Below are 19800 nucleotides of genomic sequence, written 5' to 3'. Positions count from 1 at the left end.
ACTACACGTAAACAGGGAGGTTGCTGTCTTGCTGTCCTTCTGGCAGTAAACGAGTGAAGCTGTAACTTTGTGACATGAGTACCTAGCACAGACTGCCCCTAATTGCGTGGAGCGGCTTTGAGCCTGCGGAATTGCGGCATTGCGACCACCGTCACGCTCCCCTTGGAGTCGCTCTGCTCGTCGTTTTGATCATTCTGCCTCGCGATACCTGTCATTATTCGCTGTCGGCTTCTACACCTTGTACCGTATCTAGCACTCTCACTCTCAGATGTGAATGCCAGAGATCGAAAAGTATCATATATACCCAACTCATCTACGTCCTCATTCCTCACTCTTAATCGTGTTGAACCCACAAATGCGTACCTCAGCTGTTTAGCCTCTGAAGAATTATCTTCGTCTGTGTACGTTGCCCGTCCGTGAAGCATTGTACCTATGATATTCCCCCCGCCCATGTAGAGGTTTTCTGGATCAGGATGTGCGGAACCGCGGCGTCTAGGCCTTGATAGGTAGCCTCCTCGTTCTCGTCATCCGTCATGTGATAGGTGCATACCACGTCTTCGGTCTGTCGCTGGAAGCTCCATACGGTGCCCTACTCCACGCCCTGTGGATTGTCACGGAGTATGCTGGATACTTTCCCCTGGTGATGGACCCTGTCTACGGTCTATCCACAGTGATATGGGAGGATATGGGAGGATACGGATCGATATGGGTGGATATGGGTGGATATGGGAGGATATGGATGGATATGGATGGATATGGGAGGATATGGATTGATATGGTATTGATATGGGTGGATATGGGTGGATATGGGTGGATATGGGAGGATATGGTAGGATACGGGGGATATGACAATATTTCTGTACCATGGTTTGCTGAAAGTTTAAGGCATGTGATACCCCCAATGAGCTACCAAATAGAGAAGGGGGAAATGGTGGGGTGTGTTGGAAGGACTTGTGGAGGTGATTCACTGGAACGATCGAGATGGAGTGAAGTGGTATCTTGGGGTCCAGGAGCTACAGGTACAAGAGGGAGAGAGAGGGAAAGAAACCTGAATTTGGACCCGCTACCGCACCGAATGTTCCAAGCACCCACCACCGGTCCTGCGAACGGTTAGTTGAATACTCACAGGAACACACTCGTTCCCACAGGAAGTGCGGATGCGTTTGTGGATGCGGGCCTACATTGTAGGGAGTTTCTGAGTCTTGGAATCACTACGATCACTCGGTCCTTTCGTTACGCCTCGCTGGGGGCACTCTCATTCGTATTTTCTTTGGTGCGCTCCATATGTTTCCGCGACAGACTAAGGCGGTGGGTAGGGGAGCTGCCTGCGGACTGATCGAGGTCGGGGTTGGCAGTGGATGGGAGACCCTGTGTGTAGGAACAGTAGCAAAAAGTGGGATACGATTGATACGGGAAGAATACCACGGTCATTTGAATACCAATGAACTATCATAAGGTAATCCTCTGGTACTTTTCTTGTATTCTGGACAGTACGTCACAATTTGTATTCGGAAGAACTGCGGTAGTCCTTCCGGCTTTTTAGCAAGCGTATCTTTGCAACACTGCGTATAATTCTTTTCGATACCGTAGAATTGAGACTGTAGGAGAAGAAAAAATTCCCGAGTAAATATGTATTCTCCGAGATTGCTTGATTCAAATCCGAGCGGTAGTGCGACTGGAGACATTCCGCTTCATGTAGGCGCCAATGTTTCCTGTGCTCTTATTCTACCTGGCCACTGTCGTTCTGGGAACTTGTACTACGCCATTGAGTCTCTTGGAAGCTAGGCCGCCCGGCTTTGCACGTTTTTTTCTACTATCTATCGTGGGCTGATCGAATCAGAGGTGCGTTTGATTGGGGACATGTCTTCGGGTCAAACTATTCACTTAAGGGACTAATGGTGAGTTGTGCAATTATGCAAGTATTCTTGAGTCATATGAACCGTCTAATCGATCTACTCCCAATGGCGGTTGACGAGTGAGCGACTATTGCTCTTTCCAAGCTTGAGTGTCAGGTGTTTCCCTCACTCGCGCGCAGACCGTAGCCGGCCCGGCCAGCCGGCTCGCTTGCTATGGTGAGTATCGATTCTCTAATGCTGCATATTTGACAGCTAAAAGCTCATGGACTATGCAATTAGAAAGGTGATATTCGGACTATCGTTTGTATGTTCCCGTGATTGTAACCAGTCTATCTCAGCAGTGGGAATTCCGCAACGTGATGCATCTGTTCATGAAATATCACTCTGTACATTTAATTCTCCAAGATAAATAGCGGGATCGTGACCTTCTTATACGCTTCATTGGACGCGTATTATCAAATCTCACAGCCATAACCGTCCCTGCCGTGCATCCAGCGGCTTCAAGTAGGCCACTGCTTTCAAACTGGCTGAGTCAGGTGAAACGGAGACTCAGTGGTGGGTTGCTATCTTTCAAAGTAACCGGTTGCACCTGGGACTTAAGGCAATGATACACGAGTACGCCAATGGTACACAAGTACGCAACACCGCACAGCCAAGCAGTAAGTTTACGCACACGCCAAGACGCACAGCAGAGCTCCGCCACAGCCACACGCCGCAGCCGTTTGTTGCACGCCACTTCACTTCAGGCACACGCCACACTGTGGATCCGGCACGGCAAAGTTCCCAACTCCCCGAAGGGCTGCCGGCATAGTGGACGCGTAACAGTTGCTGGGCAACCGGAAAACATATTAAGCGAAGAGCGGACATCACGGGCATCGGGGAACCTTTGCGTAGAAAAAAAAAGGAGGTACCGGTCCCGTTCCCGTTGCACTTGACTTGGGATTCGCCTGACCCAAGCTTTACTTACGTACTGCACTACTAGTAACTACTACCACCAAAGATACACCCCATACACACCTACTCTCAAACCACACACACCTCATCTCGAAACTTGCGGCAATATCCCTCCTTCCCGCCTTCACCGCCCATCCCCCTAGCCGCCCGCACCTCTCCACCCCCTCTCTCCACCCGCTCTTCTACCGTGCCCGCGACACTGCTCGTCGGACCATCAACCCCCCAAGCTATCCACCATCACTCTCGGTCGGTCGACCGTCGTCGCATAGCCACGCAACAGTTTCCAGCCCCGCTTCCCACACCCGGACCTGGGAGTTGGAAAGAAGATACGACACGAAGGGACGCATAGCATTGACCATCCGCAGAGCCGCAGTCCCTGTCCCGTCGCCCCCGCTCCCGCTTGTCGACAACCACCTCTCCTACTGCGACCTTCTCCATCGACACCTCCACCTCCCGCTTGTAGTCTGTTGTCGCACTCACAACAGCAACCATGTCTAAGGTTATCAGAACAGTCAAGAATGTCACCAAGGGTTACTCGAACACCCAGGTGAAGGTACGGAATGGTGAGATTGGCGCTCTCCCACACGCTGGATTTGTCGGCCGAGGCAGAAGTGATAGTTGCTGATGATGGCCACCCTAGCTACGAGTAATGATCCATGGGGTCCCACGGGAACAGAGATGAGCGACATCGCTCGGATGACGTTTGATACGTTGGTCTCCCCCCACACTCACCTGAGGTGTTTCCCGTAGTTCCCAACCTGTCGCATTCTGTTTGCACGCCCAGCGAAACCGGTACTAACTCAGCTATAAGTACTAGGACTACAGATTTCTTTGAAATCATGGACATGCTCGACAAACGGTTGAACGACAAGGGAAAGAATTGGCGGCACGTGTTGAAGGCACTCAAAGTGCTGGACTACTGCTTGCACGAAGGTTCCGAGCACGTGGTTGTATGGGCCAAGGACAACATTTACATCATTAAGACTCTGCGCGAGTTCCAGTACGTCGACGAGGAAGGAAAGGATCAGGGAATGAATGGTATGGATGATGTGCGTTTGCATAGATTGTGGTTGCAGCGGCTGACGTGGGGGTGTGACAGTTCGGGTATCCGCGAAGGAGCTCACCTCATTGCTGCTCGACGAGGAACGCCTGCGTAACGAACGAAAGGATCGGAAATCGTGGAAGTCACGGGTGTCTGGAATTGAGGACTCTGCTTCGTCTAATGGATACCCCGGACGGTCGTCGGAACGGCAGCGCCCACGGAGACACTCGAACCCAGGCCCGAGCGCCAGGACGGATGAGGAGGATCTGGAATACAGATTGGCGATTGAGGCGAGCAAGAACCAGGCGGAGGAAGACAAGAAGAGACAGTCGCAGAGCAATGTCCCCGATGATGACCTGGCGAAGGCGATCCGGTTGAGCAAGGAAGAAGCGGAGCGCGAGCGTGCCCAGAAGGAGCAGGGACAGATTAACGCAGACTCTCTTTTCGATGATGCCCCGGTTCAACAGCAAGCTCAGCCGTTGCAGTACCAGCAGACAGCGTTCCAGCAGCAGCCAGACTACCAGCAAGGCCAGATGGTGGATTTCTGGGGTAACCCGATGAACCAGCAGAACACCGGCTACTTGAATGGTGTTTACGGACAGCCAACTGGGCAGTTTGCGAATCAGCAGCAATTTCCCCAGCCAACTGGATTTGACATGCAGCAGGCAATGCAGCAGCAGCAGCAACTTCAGCAGCAACAGCAAATGCAGCAGCAGCAGCAGCAAATGCAGCAACCGCAGGGATATGGGCAACAGATGGTCGCTCAACCCACTGGCTTCGCCGCGCAGAATCCGTACGCGAATGGCGGTAACCTCAGTCCGCAGCAAACCGCGTACATGTCCCCGGGCAACAACAACCCTTACGCGAATGGTCTGCAGCCGGCGCAACCGATGGTGCCCCTTCCTACCGGTTCAAACAATCCATTCGCCCCGAAGATGAGCTATGGTACGCAGTCGCCACCAAGGAACAATGGCCAACCGAGTCTCGCGGCCCTCCAGGAGCAACGGACACAAACCCCTTCATTCAGTCAGTTCCAGCAGCAATCCCAGCAGACTGCCTTTGGCCAGCAGCCCTCGTTCTCATCACCGTCGACTCCTGTCCCTACTCAGCAGCAGCAGCAGCCAGCAAAACCGATAAATCCCCAACACGCCCAACTGGAGGCACTGTTGGCTGGCGGAAACGGTCTGGATACGTTTGGAAATACTGGTGATCTCAGAATCCCGGCCCAGCACACTGCGCCAGGCATGTTCGTGAATTCAGCCGGAATGAGGCGCGGTCCGACGCCCGCACAGGCCACGGGGAACAACCCATGGATGCAGCAAACACAGTTCACAGGTATGCCGCAGACGACAGGATTTGGTGCTAGTCTCCAGCCGCAGCAGCAGAGACTGGTCCCCGCACACACCGGCCCCGCCGGCATGACCTACCAGGGCGGCAACGCAAATCCATTCGGACAGCCGCAGCAGCAGCAACAACAGAACCAGAACCTGATCGACTTTTAGGTTGGCTGGACAGGGTTGGCTGGTTTGTAAGCACAATGAGACTGGGTGGCTGTAACAAGTCGAGTGATATGTTGTGATGTTCCTCGGCCTTTGTTGAATGAGGGGTGGATGGATGGCGGAGAGGGTTGAATAGGTTGTTGTAGGCTCCAGCTTTTTTTTCTTTTCGGCGGGCGGATAGGTTTTTATACGTTCCAATTTCAAGTCCAGCTTTTTTTTTCTTCTTGCATCTCTACTTCCTCTTATTTTGCCAAATACGTTTTTTTTTCACTTTTACTCTAGAAAAGGTGGTAGTTATCGCGCGCGGTTGTGAGCTGTTTGTCTTTGTCACATTATGCATCTCTCGTTTCCCTTTCCTTGCTTCCTTCCTTCGCTCTCTTGTATTGTTCGTTCTGTTTCTCCTAATCTTCTTCATCTCAAAGTGTTTTCTTTTTTTTCTTCTGAAAATGCCATGGCCCCGGGGTTTCGTTTTTTTCTTTCCTACTTACTTCTCTAAGTACCTATTCTGTTTCTTTGGCTGGCTGGCTTTCAGTGCGTTTAGCAGCCAGCCAGCCCCCCACATCTGTCTTCAAGGTTGTTCATCTTTCTTTTCTTTCTTTCTTTCTCTTTCTTTTTCCTTTTCCGTTTCATTTTTCCTTTTTCCTTTCTCCTTCTTCATCGTTTATGGGATTCGGGTAATTCAATTCTTCCCCTTCACCTCTGGATACTCTACTCTATTCGCTCTCAATACCTATCATAGGGGATTTGAGGGCATCATGACACTTTCTTGTTCATCTTCTGTCACTTTCGGTGGGTTTGGACCAGACAAAATCAACAAAAAACCCCTCCCCTTCCCCCATCAGGATAAAAAAGTTACATGTATGTACGAGACCTTTTCCTATGCATAACAATTGGACACTTCTTTTCCCATTCCAATTTGGTATCATACCATTGCCATGAGTGTTGGCCCTTTAAACATAAACATAAAAAAAACCCAAAGAGGAAATGAAGCGGGAAAGTCCTCAGAGCCATCCCGCATCCCGCAACTATAAGTAAGAGTAAAAGTACAATCCAAGTACTATCCTGCCATGTTAATCATGTCCATCAAGAATAAAATAGGTAAGTTCGTCCATCTAGCCATCTACTTGGTAGCAAAACAAAAGAAGAAAAAGTCCATCAAGAAGCCTCATTCCACTCAATCAAAGCTCCCCATAGTATGCTATGCATCATGCCAAACCAAAGCTCCCCATCGTAAGCTATATACATCATGCCAAACCAAAGCTCCCCACAATAAGCTATGCATCAAGCCAATTCAAATCACATCAGAGTAGGTAATCAAAACAAACCTCTCAAACGCGCCCACAAAGTCCTTGCCACCGTCCAAAAGTTAAGCGCCACAAAGCCGTGTCGATACAATCCCACACCCCGTGGTTCCCCTGCTCCTCCTCCTCCTCCTCCTGCTCCTCCTCCTTCTCCTTCTCCTCCCATGCCGCTCTCGTACTCGCCAGCCATCACCCCATCGTCTCTCCAAGTAACAGTCGGACTCCCCGACTCTATCGCGGGTTCATCCGCATCCGGAGTGGCAGGCACGACGGAGAGCGGCTCCGGCGTATAAATGCCTCTCCAGTGATCCTGCGTTGGTGGTGGTGCCTCGTCATGCAGGATATCCGCGTACCCCTCCATCAGCAAGTTCTCCAGGCGTTCGTACGACGATCTCGCCGTGGCCTGGTACGGGTGGAATCGCGACTGCGGCGCCCAGAACGACTGTCCTCCCAGGTCCATATAGCAGTAGTAGCAACCGAGAAACGTCACGGCAATCAAAAGCAAGAGGAAGACTCTACGGAGACACCCCATTGCTTCTTCCTGCGGAGTGGGGCCGTCGGAGGAGCCTTGGTCCTTGTGTTCCACGGCCACTGCGAATGGGTTTGGGCCGAAATCTGTCGAGAGGTGCCGCAAGGTTGACGGTGGGCTGTAGGCTCCATCGAAAGAAAATGGAGATGGATCAGGGGATGGCAAGCGCGTGGTGGAAGCCGGGCCATCAAGTGAAGACGCTTCGTCGTGTGCCGAGTTCCTAAATACGAGCCCTTCGGCCAACGAGTCAGCGTCGGCGATGATGCTTCCGGCCCGGGACTTCGGCGGCCACCGGGACGACTCTGCCGGAATCTGAAGGTACATGCGGCTGCTAAAAGTCTGTAATCCTGACAGGGTAGCCTTTCCGTTGGTGAAAACCACGGTCCAGGGCCCAGCGTCTGGCGGGGGTGTATCCAGGAGGTGTGACCTTGAGGTTATTTGGGCTGGTCCATGCGGATACTTGCAGACCGCTCGACCCACCAACTTTTCGTGGATGCGCGGTAGTTGGAATTCCAGCATCTTGCCCCCGCCAATCGTGTCGGTGGTATGCGGTTGCATGGATACCCAGTAAACGCTGAACTTCATCGGCACCGTCTCGTACTCATGCCCGTGATTAAGGATGACCAGCTCATCCTCGTCCATGAATGCCATCTTAGCCGGGGCGCCATTGATGGTGATGAACTCAACCTGAAATAACCCTCTGTGCACCCTCGACAATTCCGCTCCATTCTTCACCGGGCCCTCAATTTCAAATGACATTCGCAAGTGGAGAGAAATTGGATTGCGTGCGCTCCAGAGCGCCGGCGAGTGCTCCTCGATCTGGTACGTCAATTTATCGACGAACCCAAGGTTTCTGAACTTGCCGAGAACGGCAATGGCGGTTGAACAGACGGGTTCCAGCGAATTCACCCAGACCCTGGGATATTCGATTGCCGAGCTGTCAACTATTCTAGTTATCTTCCTCGAACCCAGTAGATCCTTCTCTTCACCCAGATCGCGCCAGAACGACAGATCCGGAGTGAAGGCTAGGGTCAGCGGTAGACGTGGCTCATGAATCACCACTATCTGCTCCAATATATCGCGGTGACTGCCGGTTTCAACCAGGGGAATGTGAAAATAGCAGGGAAAAGATTCCTGAACCTTGCGGAAGCTGATCGTCATTGAATCTCGGGAGTCCCGCACAAGCCTCGAGACCTGCAGAAGCCGAGCACTCTGCAATTCCTCGCCATCCTTCATCACCGGACCTTCCAGAGAGAATTTCTCGCGGCGACCAGAGGCGGAGTTTACTGTGATTTCTTTGGGATCATCGACGCCGTTCACGAGTATCAGGTTTATCATGTTTCGCGCCACATTGTCCGCAACATCGACATCAATCAAGTAAACCTTTATCTCGAACTCCGCCACGACATGCCCATCCGGAGTCCACGAGAACAGAGCGTTGGTTTTGCTTCGAATCTTATGCCCGTAAATCTCGACATGGGAAGGAACTCGTTGTGCCCGCATGATGATGCTGCGCTGGGTAGGCGTTGCATCCCGGAGATGTAGTTGTCCACGAAGCCTGTTTGGCTCATCGAGAACGAGAGGTTCGAACGTAGCCGTCTGGTCGTGATCGCCCGCATCGAAGACCCACTCCTCGTCATCTCTGTCGACCCTGAAGTCGAAAAAGGCCGGGTTCCTACAGTAAGGAAGGCCGGAAAAGATGAAGGTATGGTAGTTCTTGTTCTGCCCGAGCAGGATGGGCCTGACCTTGAGCAGTATCTCGATAACCACTGGATCTGGACGGACGTGTTGAAGGAAACACACAACGAGGGAATTGTCCTCCACGGCGATCGTAATCTCGTCGTCTTCAGCGTTCTTATCCTCCGACTCCGACTCAGAATGTCGATCTTCAGAAAACATCACATGCCTGACTCCGCGAAGCTTCCCCCTAACTTTGTCTCTGAACTCTCCAGGGCCATCGTGTCCGTGAGGCAGCAGCTCTGCCATCTCCTCCTCGTCCACCGAGTGATCAATATCACCATGCTGAAGCCGCTGAGCCAGATGGGCGGTTAGAGGCGACACGCTCCTGATACTGTTGTACGATCCCGAGGAGATTATCCTCCCTCTACTATCGACCCTCGGGGTGAAAGCCACATTGGCCGCTCTATCTCTCGTGGCAACGGGGGTCTCAACCCTCTGAATCCTCTCGGCACACTTCTGGATGCGGTCCCACTCATGGGCACCCAGTGGAACGCGCTGCATCACACCGTCATAGGTCCTGGTATAACTGACGCATCTCCTCCCGGCCATCGCAAAAGGCGCCACTCCGGGCTCTGGCGAGGTCGACGCTGCATGGTCCCTTGGTAGCCAGCGGCCCCGCTCGGGAAATGGACTGGACACTATTGATGAAGCTTCCTCCTGCTGCTCGTCTGCACTGATGGTCTTGTCTTGTCGGCTGGAATCTTCAACCTCAACCTCACCCAGCCTGACGCCCCCGAAGCCCTCGACGGAAGAAAGATCCATCTCGTCGAACGTAAGTGGTGGCATGAGATTAGGCAGCGGATCCTCCGGGCTGCCATCATCATACGGTGCCTCCGAAGACCCATTCGAAAGCAACGAAGTCCCAGTCCCACTAGAAGATGAACCCACCGACTCCGCATCATCCCCACCACCAGCCGTAGCCCTCCCATCCCCTCCCCCGTCCACCATCCCCCCTTCCCCATCCCCATCCCCACGCCGCAATGGTCCCCCCCTCGGCATCCGCCGCTTCCTTCCAGCCACGGTAGAAACACCGAGCGCCCTAACGCCGGGCGACCCCCAAGGACTCGTGCCGTCGGGCAGCAGGGGGACGACACGTACGAGCGTGGACTGGAGCACCAACGGCTGGAGGTGCAGGAAGGGGATCCTCAACGAGTGCTGCTGCTGCGGCGGCGTAACCTAGTTTTGCCCAGTGTGGTGTGAGCTCGGAAAGCTACAGGGCACGGCAGGAACACAACAAGTGCATGGGGACAACGGGCAATTGGGGGGGGGGGGGGGGGGAATCATATGAGCTTGCCTTTGCATATATCATCACATCGGCCGTGTTGGTGCCGTCTTTTGGATCCCATCGTCCGATTAGTGAGAGGTCGACGACGGGCTGATCGGGTCCACTGGAGCCCGAACGAGAGCCTGGACGAGAGCTCATGGCTTGCTGCTTCTATTCTGATATTGGGGTGGGAGGAGGTTGAAGTGTAATCGTACGGTACAGTAGGTATGTTCCAACAAGTAATTGGGTAGGGGCTATAAATGAAGACGGAGGAGAATGGAGGACGGGTATTGGCAGAGAAGATGATGATATGCAGAGGCAATGGGGGTTGTAATATTCAAGTGCTGTGCTGTGCTCTGTGGTATGGCAACAAGGTATCGGACATAGAGTGAGTACATGCTTTGTCTACATACAAGAAATAAGGTAATATTACAACCGCATATGCTCGTGCTGCATTGTACAAACAATTAGGCTCATGTACGTACTCACGCGATACCAACGGTTCTTTCTATTCGCCTATTCGAATTCGCATGCAGACAAGACTGCTGTTTCACCAGCATAAACGGAATACTTGTAGATGTACCAATAACAGTGGATATCTGCTCGAGGGCAGAAGTATGTAGCAATTCAATAGTTCCCGTAGTGTCCCCGAAGTCTGCACCGTAAACCCTCATGTCGAAATCCTCTCATTCAACTTTCCTTTCCGAATTCATGCAATACCATAATAAATAACATACCATACCGTCATAACCTGCGCCATATCCCGGGAAACAAATGATGAAAAAGGAAAAAGGAAACGGAAATAAAGTTGATAAAAAAAAAGCCACAAGAATCCGTCCTACTGATAACGACACAACCCCCCCTCTATCTACAACGGAAACGGACAGAAAAATACACCTCCCCAACCTTTTGCCACCCCTCCCCGACCTTTTGCCACCCCTCTTCCCCCCTCCCCTCCGAAATTCAACTTATGCCATAAGAAATCAAACCCCATCCGATGCCCAAATCCAATTAAACAATAAACGCACAAAATGCCCCTCGGGTCGCTCAATGATTCCGTAAACCGACTGCCAAGGAAATCCGTGATAATCTGTACACTATGCGGATGATTGCTGTTTCTGCTGCGAGGAAGGTGGCCCAGGATACTTGGGCGGTTGTGTCAGCATAGGCGGCATCGTGTTCCGTTGCCCTCCCGGTAATGGAATCTGCGAACCCGAGTTCATCGGAGGAAGCTGCAGCAGCGGAGGCAAGTAGACAGGATTTGTATTTGACTGCTGCAACAGTGGAGGTGGTGGTCGTTGATCCGCCAAAAGTAACGGCGGCGGCATCGGCGGCAAAGACGACGACTGTGGGAGTGGTCCGCCCCCGCCAAGTGGAGATGGAGCATGTAGCGGCCGCAGAGATGGCGCATGTGAAGATGGCGCATGCGAAGATGGCGGATTTCTTGAAGAAGGCGAGTTGATCCGTGGTGGAGCTATCGGAGGAGGTGCACTTCCTTGGTGGGGAAGGGGTTGTTGAGGAAATCTGAACTGGGTTGATGGTTGCGGTGCCACCGTCGGAGGAAGTGGAGAGCGCTGCTGAGAATATGTATGGGTCCGGGGCGAATGGTAAGGTGAAGGAGAATGAGATTGAGCTGTTGGGTTCGCCCTCTGTCCGTATGCAGAGGAATCGGGGAGCGAATGTACAGGTGAGGGTGGCGGTGCCCCGTACTGTGTCGAAGGTGGCAGAGGCGGTGGGGGTGGTTGCTGGCTGTAGTTGCCGCTGTATGGGGGATACTGCCCTTGGGATACCGGAGGATACATATAGGGCTGCGGTTGCTGCTGCTGCTGTGACTGCTGCTGGTGATGGTGTTGTGGTTGTGGTTGTTGAGGATGCTGATAATGTTGAGGATGCTGCGGATGTTGCGGATGTTGCGGATGCGGCTGCTGGTGTTGCTGGTCGTATGCCCGAGCCATGTATTGATGTTCTGGCGCTCGTGCATCGATTGAATGTCGCGGACTGACATGATTGTCCGTACGCTGCCTTTTCCCACCGTCCGAATATGGAGATGGGTAGTCATGACTGGGGGACGTCAAGTACCCGGATACAGGCGGATGCTGATAGCCTCCCATTACTCGTGGGTCGGGACCCATCGGATTGTATGGCCGGGCGGAATACTCCTCTGGTCGTGGTTGAGGCCGCTTTCTACTGTGAATAAGTTATCAACGATTGGTAACCAATAAGTAGGGTGAAAACTCACAGTAATGTCCTTGGCTCCTTTCTGATCCTCAGTCTCACTCCTTGATCGCCAAAAGACCGAGAAAGAAAGGTGGACTCCGACATTCCCGGGAAATTCTTGGCGGCGTAGACTGAAGAGAATTAGACGGCCCAATACACACGATACCAAGGGGACTGCGGTATGGCTTACCGGTGAATGGCTCGGAGGTAGTCGATTTGATGTGAACCACCTGATTCCTGGTCCAGGTGTGAGTAATGTGGAAACCTCTCGGACAGTCAGGAGGTACTTACTTCATCATCTCGAAGAGGCTGAACTTCAACCGGAATTCCCCCTCGATTTTGACCGACAAGTCCCCGAAGACGAAGAATCCACCGTCTTTTGAGTCATCAGCAGCAGTCCACAAATGGAGGATTGGCAGGGGTCAAACCGCTATTGTCGATGTCCTTCAATCTGTGCAGGGACGATACCAGAGTACCGGCCAATGCTTGATGTGGGGGGATCAATGTGGGTTCATCATGGACTGCGCTGTAAAGATTGCAGCACATGAAATAGTAAGGGCTCTGGAGGTAGTTTCTATTCGGAAAAATGGTCAGAATGACTTGCCGGGTCGAACAGCGGATACCAAACTCACTGGGCTGGATCCATTTCATCTCTGATTTTGAGCTGAACGATCGGGGGAGGATCCACGGGTTTCCGATCTATCATATTGCCATCAGCATCGTTGAGTTTAGGACCGGAGACCGACCGTGGCACGGGACCCATCTACCTTTCTCTTTGACACCAGCTACCCGAGCTCTTTCGGGCCCTTGACGTATAATTAAGTCATAGTCCTCGCTGCACCTCCGGGTCAGTTTTTTTTTTCTTCGCGAAGAATCCCATACGAAGGTGGAAGTTTACCTGCTCAGCCTTCCAACTCTTGAAGAGGCGTCGACGAATGTGTGAGAGTTCATCAAACTGTTCACCCGTAGCCAATCGGGATGTGGACGAGGAGATGGGAGGATGATTTGGCCGCTGTCGAGTAGTTGCCTTCCGATGGCCAGATCTCCTCACCGGATAACCTGTATGGCGTGCCGCCCTTATGCCCCTAACCTCCGAGAGAGCAGTGAAGGGGAGGGGGGGTCCAAAGATGTATCACGAGACCTCCCCGGGACGATAACAAGGCTAAAGGGTTGCCTAAAGTTCTCGATGAACTTCTCCGAAGGCGACAAATTCGGAACACCCGATGATAGTGTGTTGCCGCGAGACTGTTGGCAATATGACGCTTCGCAGAGACAAAATGGGATCCTCAGTCTTTTCCGGCGACAGGCCTTCTAGTCGTCAATCGTCTGATTGATGAATCCAGAGTCCTCCTTCAATTGCCCATGTGCACACACACCCGCGCTTGGGTTACGACTCAATTGTGTGCGTGTGGTGTGATGTTTTACTGCCTGAACCTTTCCTACTCGTTCTCCGGCACTCTTTACCAGTCCCCGTTTCTCCTGTTGGACTTCTGCTCTGTTCGCTATCCCAAGTCCAGCCCCAGAATCGTCCCACGGGGGTGTCGGTGCCTTCCTTTCCTTTCCTTTCAAGCGACGGCTGTCGTTACGCGCGCACAGATCCTTCCAGCTAGTTTTTCTTCTTCAAGGAAGAAATTTGCGCTCCTAAGTTTCCGAGTGTCCTTTTCGATGTGGGTATTTTGGGATGGTACCGGATCGGCCAGAAAAGCTACTTATGGTGTCTGTAGGTTGGGTTTGGGCTGCCAAGCGCGTCCTGAGCAAAGTTGGGGTAACGTCAGGAACGTTAGTGGAGGCAGGAAAGCCGTAGACGGAATGGAACGACGAGATCCAGTCCGGAATTCGTAGAAGAGTTGTACTGTTTGAGGGGGGGCTTGGGGGGGGGGGAGGAGGGGTTGGGTTGAGTTGAGTTGAGTTAGGTTGGGTTGGGCAATCGGAGGATTCGAAGGCGGTTGAAAAGGTGGGAGAGCGGTGGGTTTGGGGGGTGGCCGCGGATAGCAAAAGGGAATGACGAAAGGCGCGGAAGGACAGACACAGGTTAGGAGGAGCTGTAAAGAAAGCCGGGAAAGGGACGACGGGGGGTGCTGGTGGTCGTCGTGATGCAGGCGAGGTGAAAGCGGCAGAGATCTGACGACGGAGAAGGAGAGAAGGTTGCGGTTGAGGAGGGGAGACGGTGGGTATGTATGTATGTCAGGTAGTAGTAGGGTTGACCTAAGTATGCAGGAAAGCCCAGCGGAGAACGGTTAGTAGAGTGCTCTACTCTTCTTTCTACAAGGGCTACTGGGGGCAGGCAGTGAAGTGCAGTCGGCCGGGCCAGGGTTTGGATTGTTTCGCGGCGGCGTTCACCTGGCTAAGATCCTGGCGCCAGCGACTAACGATTGTGTGAGTGGTGTGCAAGTGAGTAGGGTAGAGCAAGTAGGGTAGAGTAGGTAGAGTACCCGAGTAGAGTAGAATAGAGTATGTAGAATAGAGTGGAGTGTAGATAATAGAGTAGAATATGTGAGCAGGTATGGAGAGTAGAGCAGAGCAGACCAGAGCAGACCAGAGCAGACCAGAGCAGACCAGAGCAGACCAGAGCAGAGCAGACCGGAGCAGAGCAGAGCAGGCAGGGTGGCAGGGTGGAAAAGGGTCTGTCGACACGGCAAAGAAAGAAGTGGCCCTGGCTGGACAAAAGCAAGACATGGCCACGGGCACCACGGCGATGGAAAAGCCAGGGTAAACCGGGATTTGGCCCGAAAGGGAATTAACGGCAAGGGAGGAAGAAAAAAATAAGCCGTGTATCTGATCGCTGGGCTGTTGGGCTGCTCTTCCGTCTATCTGTGGCGGAAATGCAATGGATCCATCTCCAGATAAAAAAAATGCAGGTCGTTGCGTTGCAGTTTTGTGGGGGGTCGTCGATAATTGGATTGACCTCTCTCCCCTTTTCCTTCTTTTTTTATTTTCTTATTCTTCTTGTTCTTTTCCATTCTGCTTTTTGCGTGTTTTTTTTCTCGTTTCATTTCTTGTCTTTTCTTCGCGGCGGTGGGTGGGTGAATGTGATGGGCTCCGTGATGGCCGAAAGCATGAACGTGGAGGATTAATCGATTAATATCCTGATCGTGCGTGTGAGCATGTGTGCGTCTACCACTCGAGGGCCTATGGACACCATTGGCGGGGTGCGATGGGGGGTGGAGAAGCAAGCAGACAGGCAGGCAGGCAGGCAGGCAGGCAGGCAGGCAGGCAGGCAGGCAGGCAAGCAGGTAGGCAGGCAGGCGGAGAGGCAGTTTTTCTCCGATTTTGACCTGAGGCTGAGCACGCACACGCAGCTCAGCGAGTCGGATTCAGCTCCAGTCACGATGCCCGGTTTCCCCAGGCCATTCAGAACAGTGGGCGGAGTAGTAGGTATGGAGTAGGTATGGGGAGGGGGGTGGGGGAGTGGGTGGAACCAGGGAACCACTGGTCATGGATTGCACCTGCTGCAGAGGAGCTGCTGCTGCTGCTGCTGCTGCTACTACTACCTTCTAAATACCGGCCGCCGCCGCACCCACACACGTTCCCAGACGGCCCCCTTCGCAGAATCAGGAATTGCTCGTCCAGACGATGCGATTGCATTCGAGCAGCACGAGTCCTATATCGCTTGAGGGGGGGGGAGGCATGCACGCCGCGTGTGTATATGTATATGACGATATATACCATGGGGCTGTTTTTGGCACTTTAGAGGATGGCGTAGGAGGGAGATCGGGGAAGAAGGGCCGCGCACAAGATGCAGATTTCCAGAACGGGGGGAGGCAAGCAAATAGCGAAGGCCATGTGGTGTGCTCCACTCTAGAGTACCGTACCGTTTCGCCTGTGCTCGCAATTGGTGGAGACGAAAGAAAGGAGCGAGTTAACGCTACTCTATACGTCCTGCTTCCGTCTTACTGTCCGCCAGCCCGGGGTCGAATCTGGCATGGGGGGAAGGGGGGCAAGGGGAGGTCTGGCTGTTGTTGGGGGCGAAGAGGACGAAGGGGTGAGAGATCTGGGTATATGCGAATATGGGTGAGGTGTCTGGTCATGGTTGGGGGTGTTGCTGTTAGGAACGAAGGATGGGGGCCGGCGGGATATGCAGCGGTAGCGAATAAAGCATGCGGATCGGTTGGCGGTCTCAAACAACCGGCTGGCCTGAGAGGGTGAGACACTTCGCGTTCCTCTCACCCACGTACGTACGTGTGTAGCGTCGTTAGATGCGCTTCTCACTCCTCTCGCACCCCGTATGTATGGTGTTTAGAATGCGCTTCTCGCTCCTCTCGCATCCTCGTATCGTACCTTATAGTAGATACACTTCTCCCCCCCCAAACCAGCCGTTTAGATGGCACTACGGGATCGAGTCGAGTCGGATTGATGCGACGGAAGAGCGGATGGATAGATGGAGGAATGGATGGATGGAGAGATAGCCGGGCGGCCACGGAGAAGAGAGTTTCCCTACTCTGCTCTATTTTACCCTACAGCAAGTGCCCTCTTTCTCCACCTCCTCACCCACTCACTCACGTCTCACGGCTCACTACTCACCAACTACTCCCTCATAAATGGCTAACGCCAACGCAGCAGCAGGCAGCAACTAAGCTCCATGGAGGCTGAACCGTTTTCGATACCGGATAGCGAAACGCGCGCGCGCACACCCCACCCTCGACCGAGCCAACCACCACACGAAATGCCCATCAACTGCCGCAAGAAAGCGAGCGGAGAGGGAGAAGGCGTTATCTATCGCCGTCCATCCGGTGCATGAACACGACGTCGTCGGCATAAGGTGGGTATAGTACCAACGTATGTACGGCGCAGTGTACGGCATGTACGGCATGTACGGTATGTGCTCGTGTAGTCACTCGTGTGCTCGTGGAGTTACTCGTGGTCCTCGTGGTCCTCGTGTACCATACTCGTGGTACTCGTGTACTCACTCCGGAATACGGTGGTTGCTTGTGTAGAGTAGAGTAGAGTAGGTACTATAGAGTGTACGTGAGCCGGGGAGAATACCATAGTCAGTCACAGGCCGTGCGGGAGGAGGAGTATCTGTCTGTCTGTCGGCTCGAGTGCTGCATCGTATCTGGGTCGGTGCCCCACTCACTCCGGGGTTAGACTGGGCTGAAGTTGGTTGAGTTTGAACGGAAGGTGCAGAAAATATCTAGGGTGTAGGTAGAGCATATGCGGGAAGAGAGCAAAACGCTCGTACTCTACCAGGTACTCGCAGCGGCTAAAGCTCCGGCGGTACGCTAGTTGGGAAAACCATAACGCAGATGCAGCAAGCACGGCCTTCATCGAATCCCAGATTGCATCTGGATGAACCGGCATCCTGCCACTCCCTCCCTCCCTCCCTTCCTCGCTCCCCCCCACACCAACTGTGACCACACCCTCGCACAGTCGCTCTCTTTTGCTCTCTTCACACTCTTCGCTCTTACCCTATAACCTATTTTTTCTTTTCTCTTTTCTTTTCTTTTCTTTCCTCCCTTCTCCACCCACCAAAACCTGATGCTGCAGCTTTGAGCCGTGAACCTTTGCTGCCCGCTAGTTAGTGACCTCTACTTACTCGAGTCACCTACCAAGCACCCAGTACTCACTCTCGCTCGCTCGCTCTCGCCGCCGTGTCCAATCGCAACCCCGGATGAGCAAAGATGAGAAACCCGACCTGCCTGGCCCGGCTGCTGGCCCACAGCGTCCCCCCGTTCCCCAATCTATCATATGTATGCTTGTGGATATGCTCGTGGTCATGCTCCCCTTCCAGGAAAACCTGAAGATCGTCTTGGCCTCATCCAGAGATTGACTAGAGCACGCTATAACCCATCTGAGCATGGGGACCTTCTCGACCGAGCCACCCACGTTTTTTTTTTGCTTTGCTTTGGCGTGGCGTGGCGTGTGGCGTGGGGTCGAACAGGAACCGTTAGATATGGAGCGGTGCGGTACGGCGCGGTACGGTACGCTGTGCTGCGGTAAGGTGCAGTGTGACCCTTGGCTTGGCGGTCTTTCGTTCTCTCTTTTGTTATGTTTTATTCCTTTTTTGCGTTCTGTCACGCATAACATAACACAAAATACCGTAGGTGCTTAGGGTAAGGAGTGATTCGAGTTTTTTTTGTTACTCTACTCTAATTCTGTGCCGCAACATCCAATACCAAACGTTATTCTCTCATTGGCCTACGGTACCTTTACCTGCTCAGTTGTTGGTTCGAACTTCGAAGCCGGCCGCGGCCATGGCCAGTGACCAGTCAGCGCCAGAGCCCGCGGAAATCTGGACACACAGAAGCTCTGCTGCGGAGAGGTCGGTATCTTGGTATCCAGGTAGGTGTCCAGTGACCAGTCACACTCATCCGTCGTGTGCGGAAATAACCACGGGCCGATGGATCATGGCCCATGGGTCTCGAGTTTGTGTGTGCACTGCTAAGCAGCTAGTTCTACCTGGTTTAGTAACTACCGTAGCAACCGGTGGACGACACTACCCTAGCAGGACTCTAGACTACTGGTTTACCTGGTCCGGCGCGGTGCGGTGCGGTGCGGTGCGGACTGGCCGGTCGGTCGGTCTGCCGGTCTGTCATCCAACGATTGTGGGCAGTTGGGCTGGGCAATTGGGTAGCCGGAAAGGTGAGGGAGGAGGAGAAAAAGAAAGGAAAAGAAAAAAAGAGAGCATCCAGGTAGGTTAGGTAGGTCGTAGATGGACCAGGGACTAAGGACCAATTGCAAGCACGATCGTTCGGTGCGTAGGAAACTCCTCTCCTCCTACACACATACCATATGCCGGCTACACTGCGTTCCCCCGGAACCGTCGATGGACGGATATATCATAAACGGTGGGCGAGCACTCAACCAGCACCAGCACCTTCGCCACCACCGCCGCCACCAGCACCACCAGCACTTCCGCCCCCCGGCTCGAAGCGAAGATATTGGCACTCAAATTTTTGAGGGGGGCATATATTTGACATATAACGGCCGCACAAGGGCAAGGGGAAGGCAAGGCAAAGCAAGGCAAGGCAGAGTAAGGTGGTAGAGGGTGGTCTGATCAGTTGGTTAGTTAGAGTGGTTAGAGCACTCTACCTACTCTATCCCATGTATGCTAGGACTGCCTGCCTGTATGTGCGGTATGTATGGGCTATATAACTAGGGTCGAAACGGACTCCACCGTCGATCTTCTGCAAGACTGCAAGACTGAGTCTGTAACAGAAAGCAGCATCCATCTCTATCATACATACCAAACCCAACCCAACCTCCGAGTAACCGTACCGTCCGTGGTTAGTCGTTCGATATCTTCCCGGTCCAGTCCAGTCTCTCTCGTTCTCACACTCACACTCACACTCACACGCCGCGTGGAGTACATGGAGAGGGACGGGGGGGGGAGGGACGGGGGAACGGGGGAACGGGGGAACGGGGGATGGGGAGAAACTGCGTGGGGCCTGCGAAGAATCG

At 53.2% G+C, this 19800-nt stretch overlaps 6 protein-coding genes across 6 annotated transcripts; 3 read left to right on the top strand and 3 right to left on the bottom strand.

Annotated features, from left to right (window-relative positions):
- Window positions 1-3127: 3127 nt before the first annotated feature.
- Window positions 3128-5576, top strand: BZA05DRAFT_22762 (uncharacterized protein). Its single transcript, XM_051479779.1, has 4 exons — window positions 3128-3373; window positions 3451-3520; window positions 3628-3848; window positions 3910-5576. Exons 1-4 carry the CDS (start codon window positions 3301-3303, stop codon window positions 5352-5354), a joined length of 1809 nt encoding a protein of 602 aa, XP_051344757.1. The 5' UTR covers window positions 3128-3300; the 3' UTR covers window positions 5355-5576.
- Window positions 5577-6452, top strand: BZA05DRAFT_22758 (uncharacterized protein). The gene has a single exon (XM_051479778.1). It carries the CDS (start codon window positions 5798-5800, stop codon window positions 6236-6238), a length of 441 nt encoding a protein of 146 aa, XP_051344756.1. The 5' UTR covers window positions 5577-5797; the 3' UTR covers window positions 6239-6452.
- A 227-nt stretch (window positions 6453-6679) lies between these two features.
- On the bottom strand, window positions 6680-10657 carry BZA05DRAFT_432917 (uncharacterized protein; the record flags this gene model as incomplete). Its single annotated transcript, XM_051486238.1, has 4 exons — window positions 10234-10657; window positions 10020-10097; window positions 6867-9752; window positions 6680-6811 (listed from the first exon to the last, which is right to left on the bottom strand). The coding sequence occupies exons 1-4, from the start codon at window positions 10342-10344 to the stop codon at window positions 6680-6682; spliced, it is 3207 nt and encodes a 1068-aa protein (XP_051344755.1). The 5' UTR covers window positions 10345-10657.
- Window positions 10658-11120: 463 nt separating this feature from the next.
- BZA05DRAFT_383514 (uncharacterized protein) lies at window positions 11121-12447 on the bottom strand. The gene has a single exon (XM_051482227.1). The coding sequence runs from the start codon at window positions 12315-12317 to the stop codon at window positions 11283-11285; it is 1035 nt and encodes a 344-aa protein (XP_051344754.1). The 5' UTR covers window positions 12318-12447; the 3' UTR covers window positions 11121-11282.
- On the bottom strand, window positions 12372-13520 carry BZA05DRAFT_22726 (velvet factor). Its single transcript, XM_051479776.1, has 6 exons — window positions 13301-13520; window positions 13035-13237; window positions 12831-12976; window positions 12694-12778; window positions 12593-12639; window positions 12372-12533 (listed from the first exon to the last, which is right to left on the bottom strand). The coding sequence occupies exons 2-6, from the start codon at window positions 13163-13165 to the stop codon at window positions 12421-12423; spliced, it is 522 nt and encodes a 173-aa protein (XP_051344753.1). The 5' UTR covers window positions 13166-13237; window positions 13301-13520; the 3' UTR covers window positions 12372-12420.
- Window positions 13521-13585: 65 nt separating this feature from the next.
- BZA05DRAFT_22718 (uncharacterized protein) lies at window positions 13586-14459 on the top strand. Its single transcript, XM_051479775.1, has 2 exons — window positions 13586-14069; window positions 14127-14459. The coding sequence occupies exons 1-2, from the start codon at window positions 13765-13767 to the stop codon at window positions 14242-14244; spliced, it is 423 nt and encodes a 140-aa protein (XP_051344752.1). The 5' UTR covers window positions 13586-13764; the 3' UTR covers window positions 14245-14459.
- The last annotated feature ends 5341 nt before the right edge of the window (window positions 14460-19800 follow it).

The sequence above is a fragment of the Tricharina praecox genome (assembly GCF_024521635.1).
Source record: "Tricharina praecox strain CBS 144465 chromosome Unknown BZA05scaffold_1, whole genome shotgun sequence".
Lineage (NCBI taxonomy): Eukaryota > Fungi > Ascomycota > Pezizomycetes > Pezizales > Pyronemataceae > Tricharina > Tricharina praecox.
This window is presented reverse-complemented; position numbering and strand designations above follow the sequence as displayed.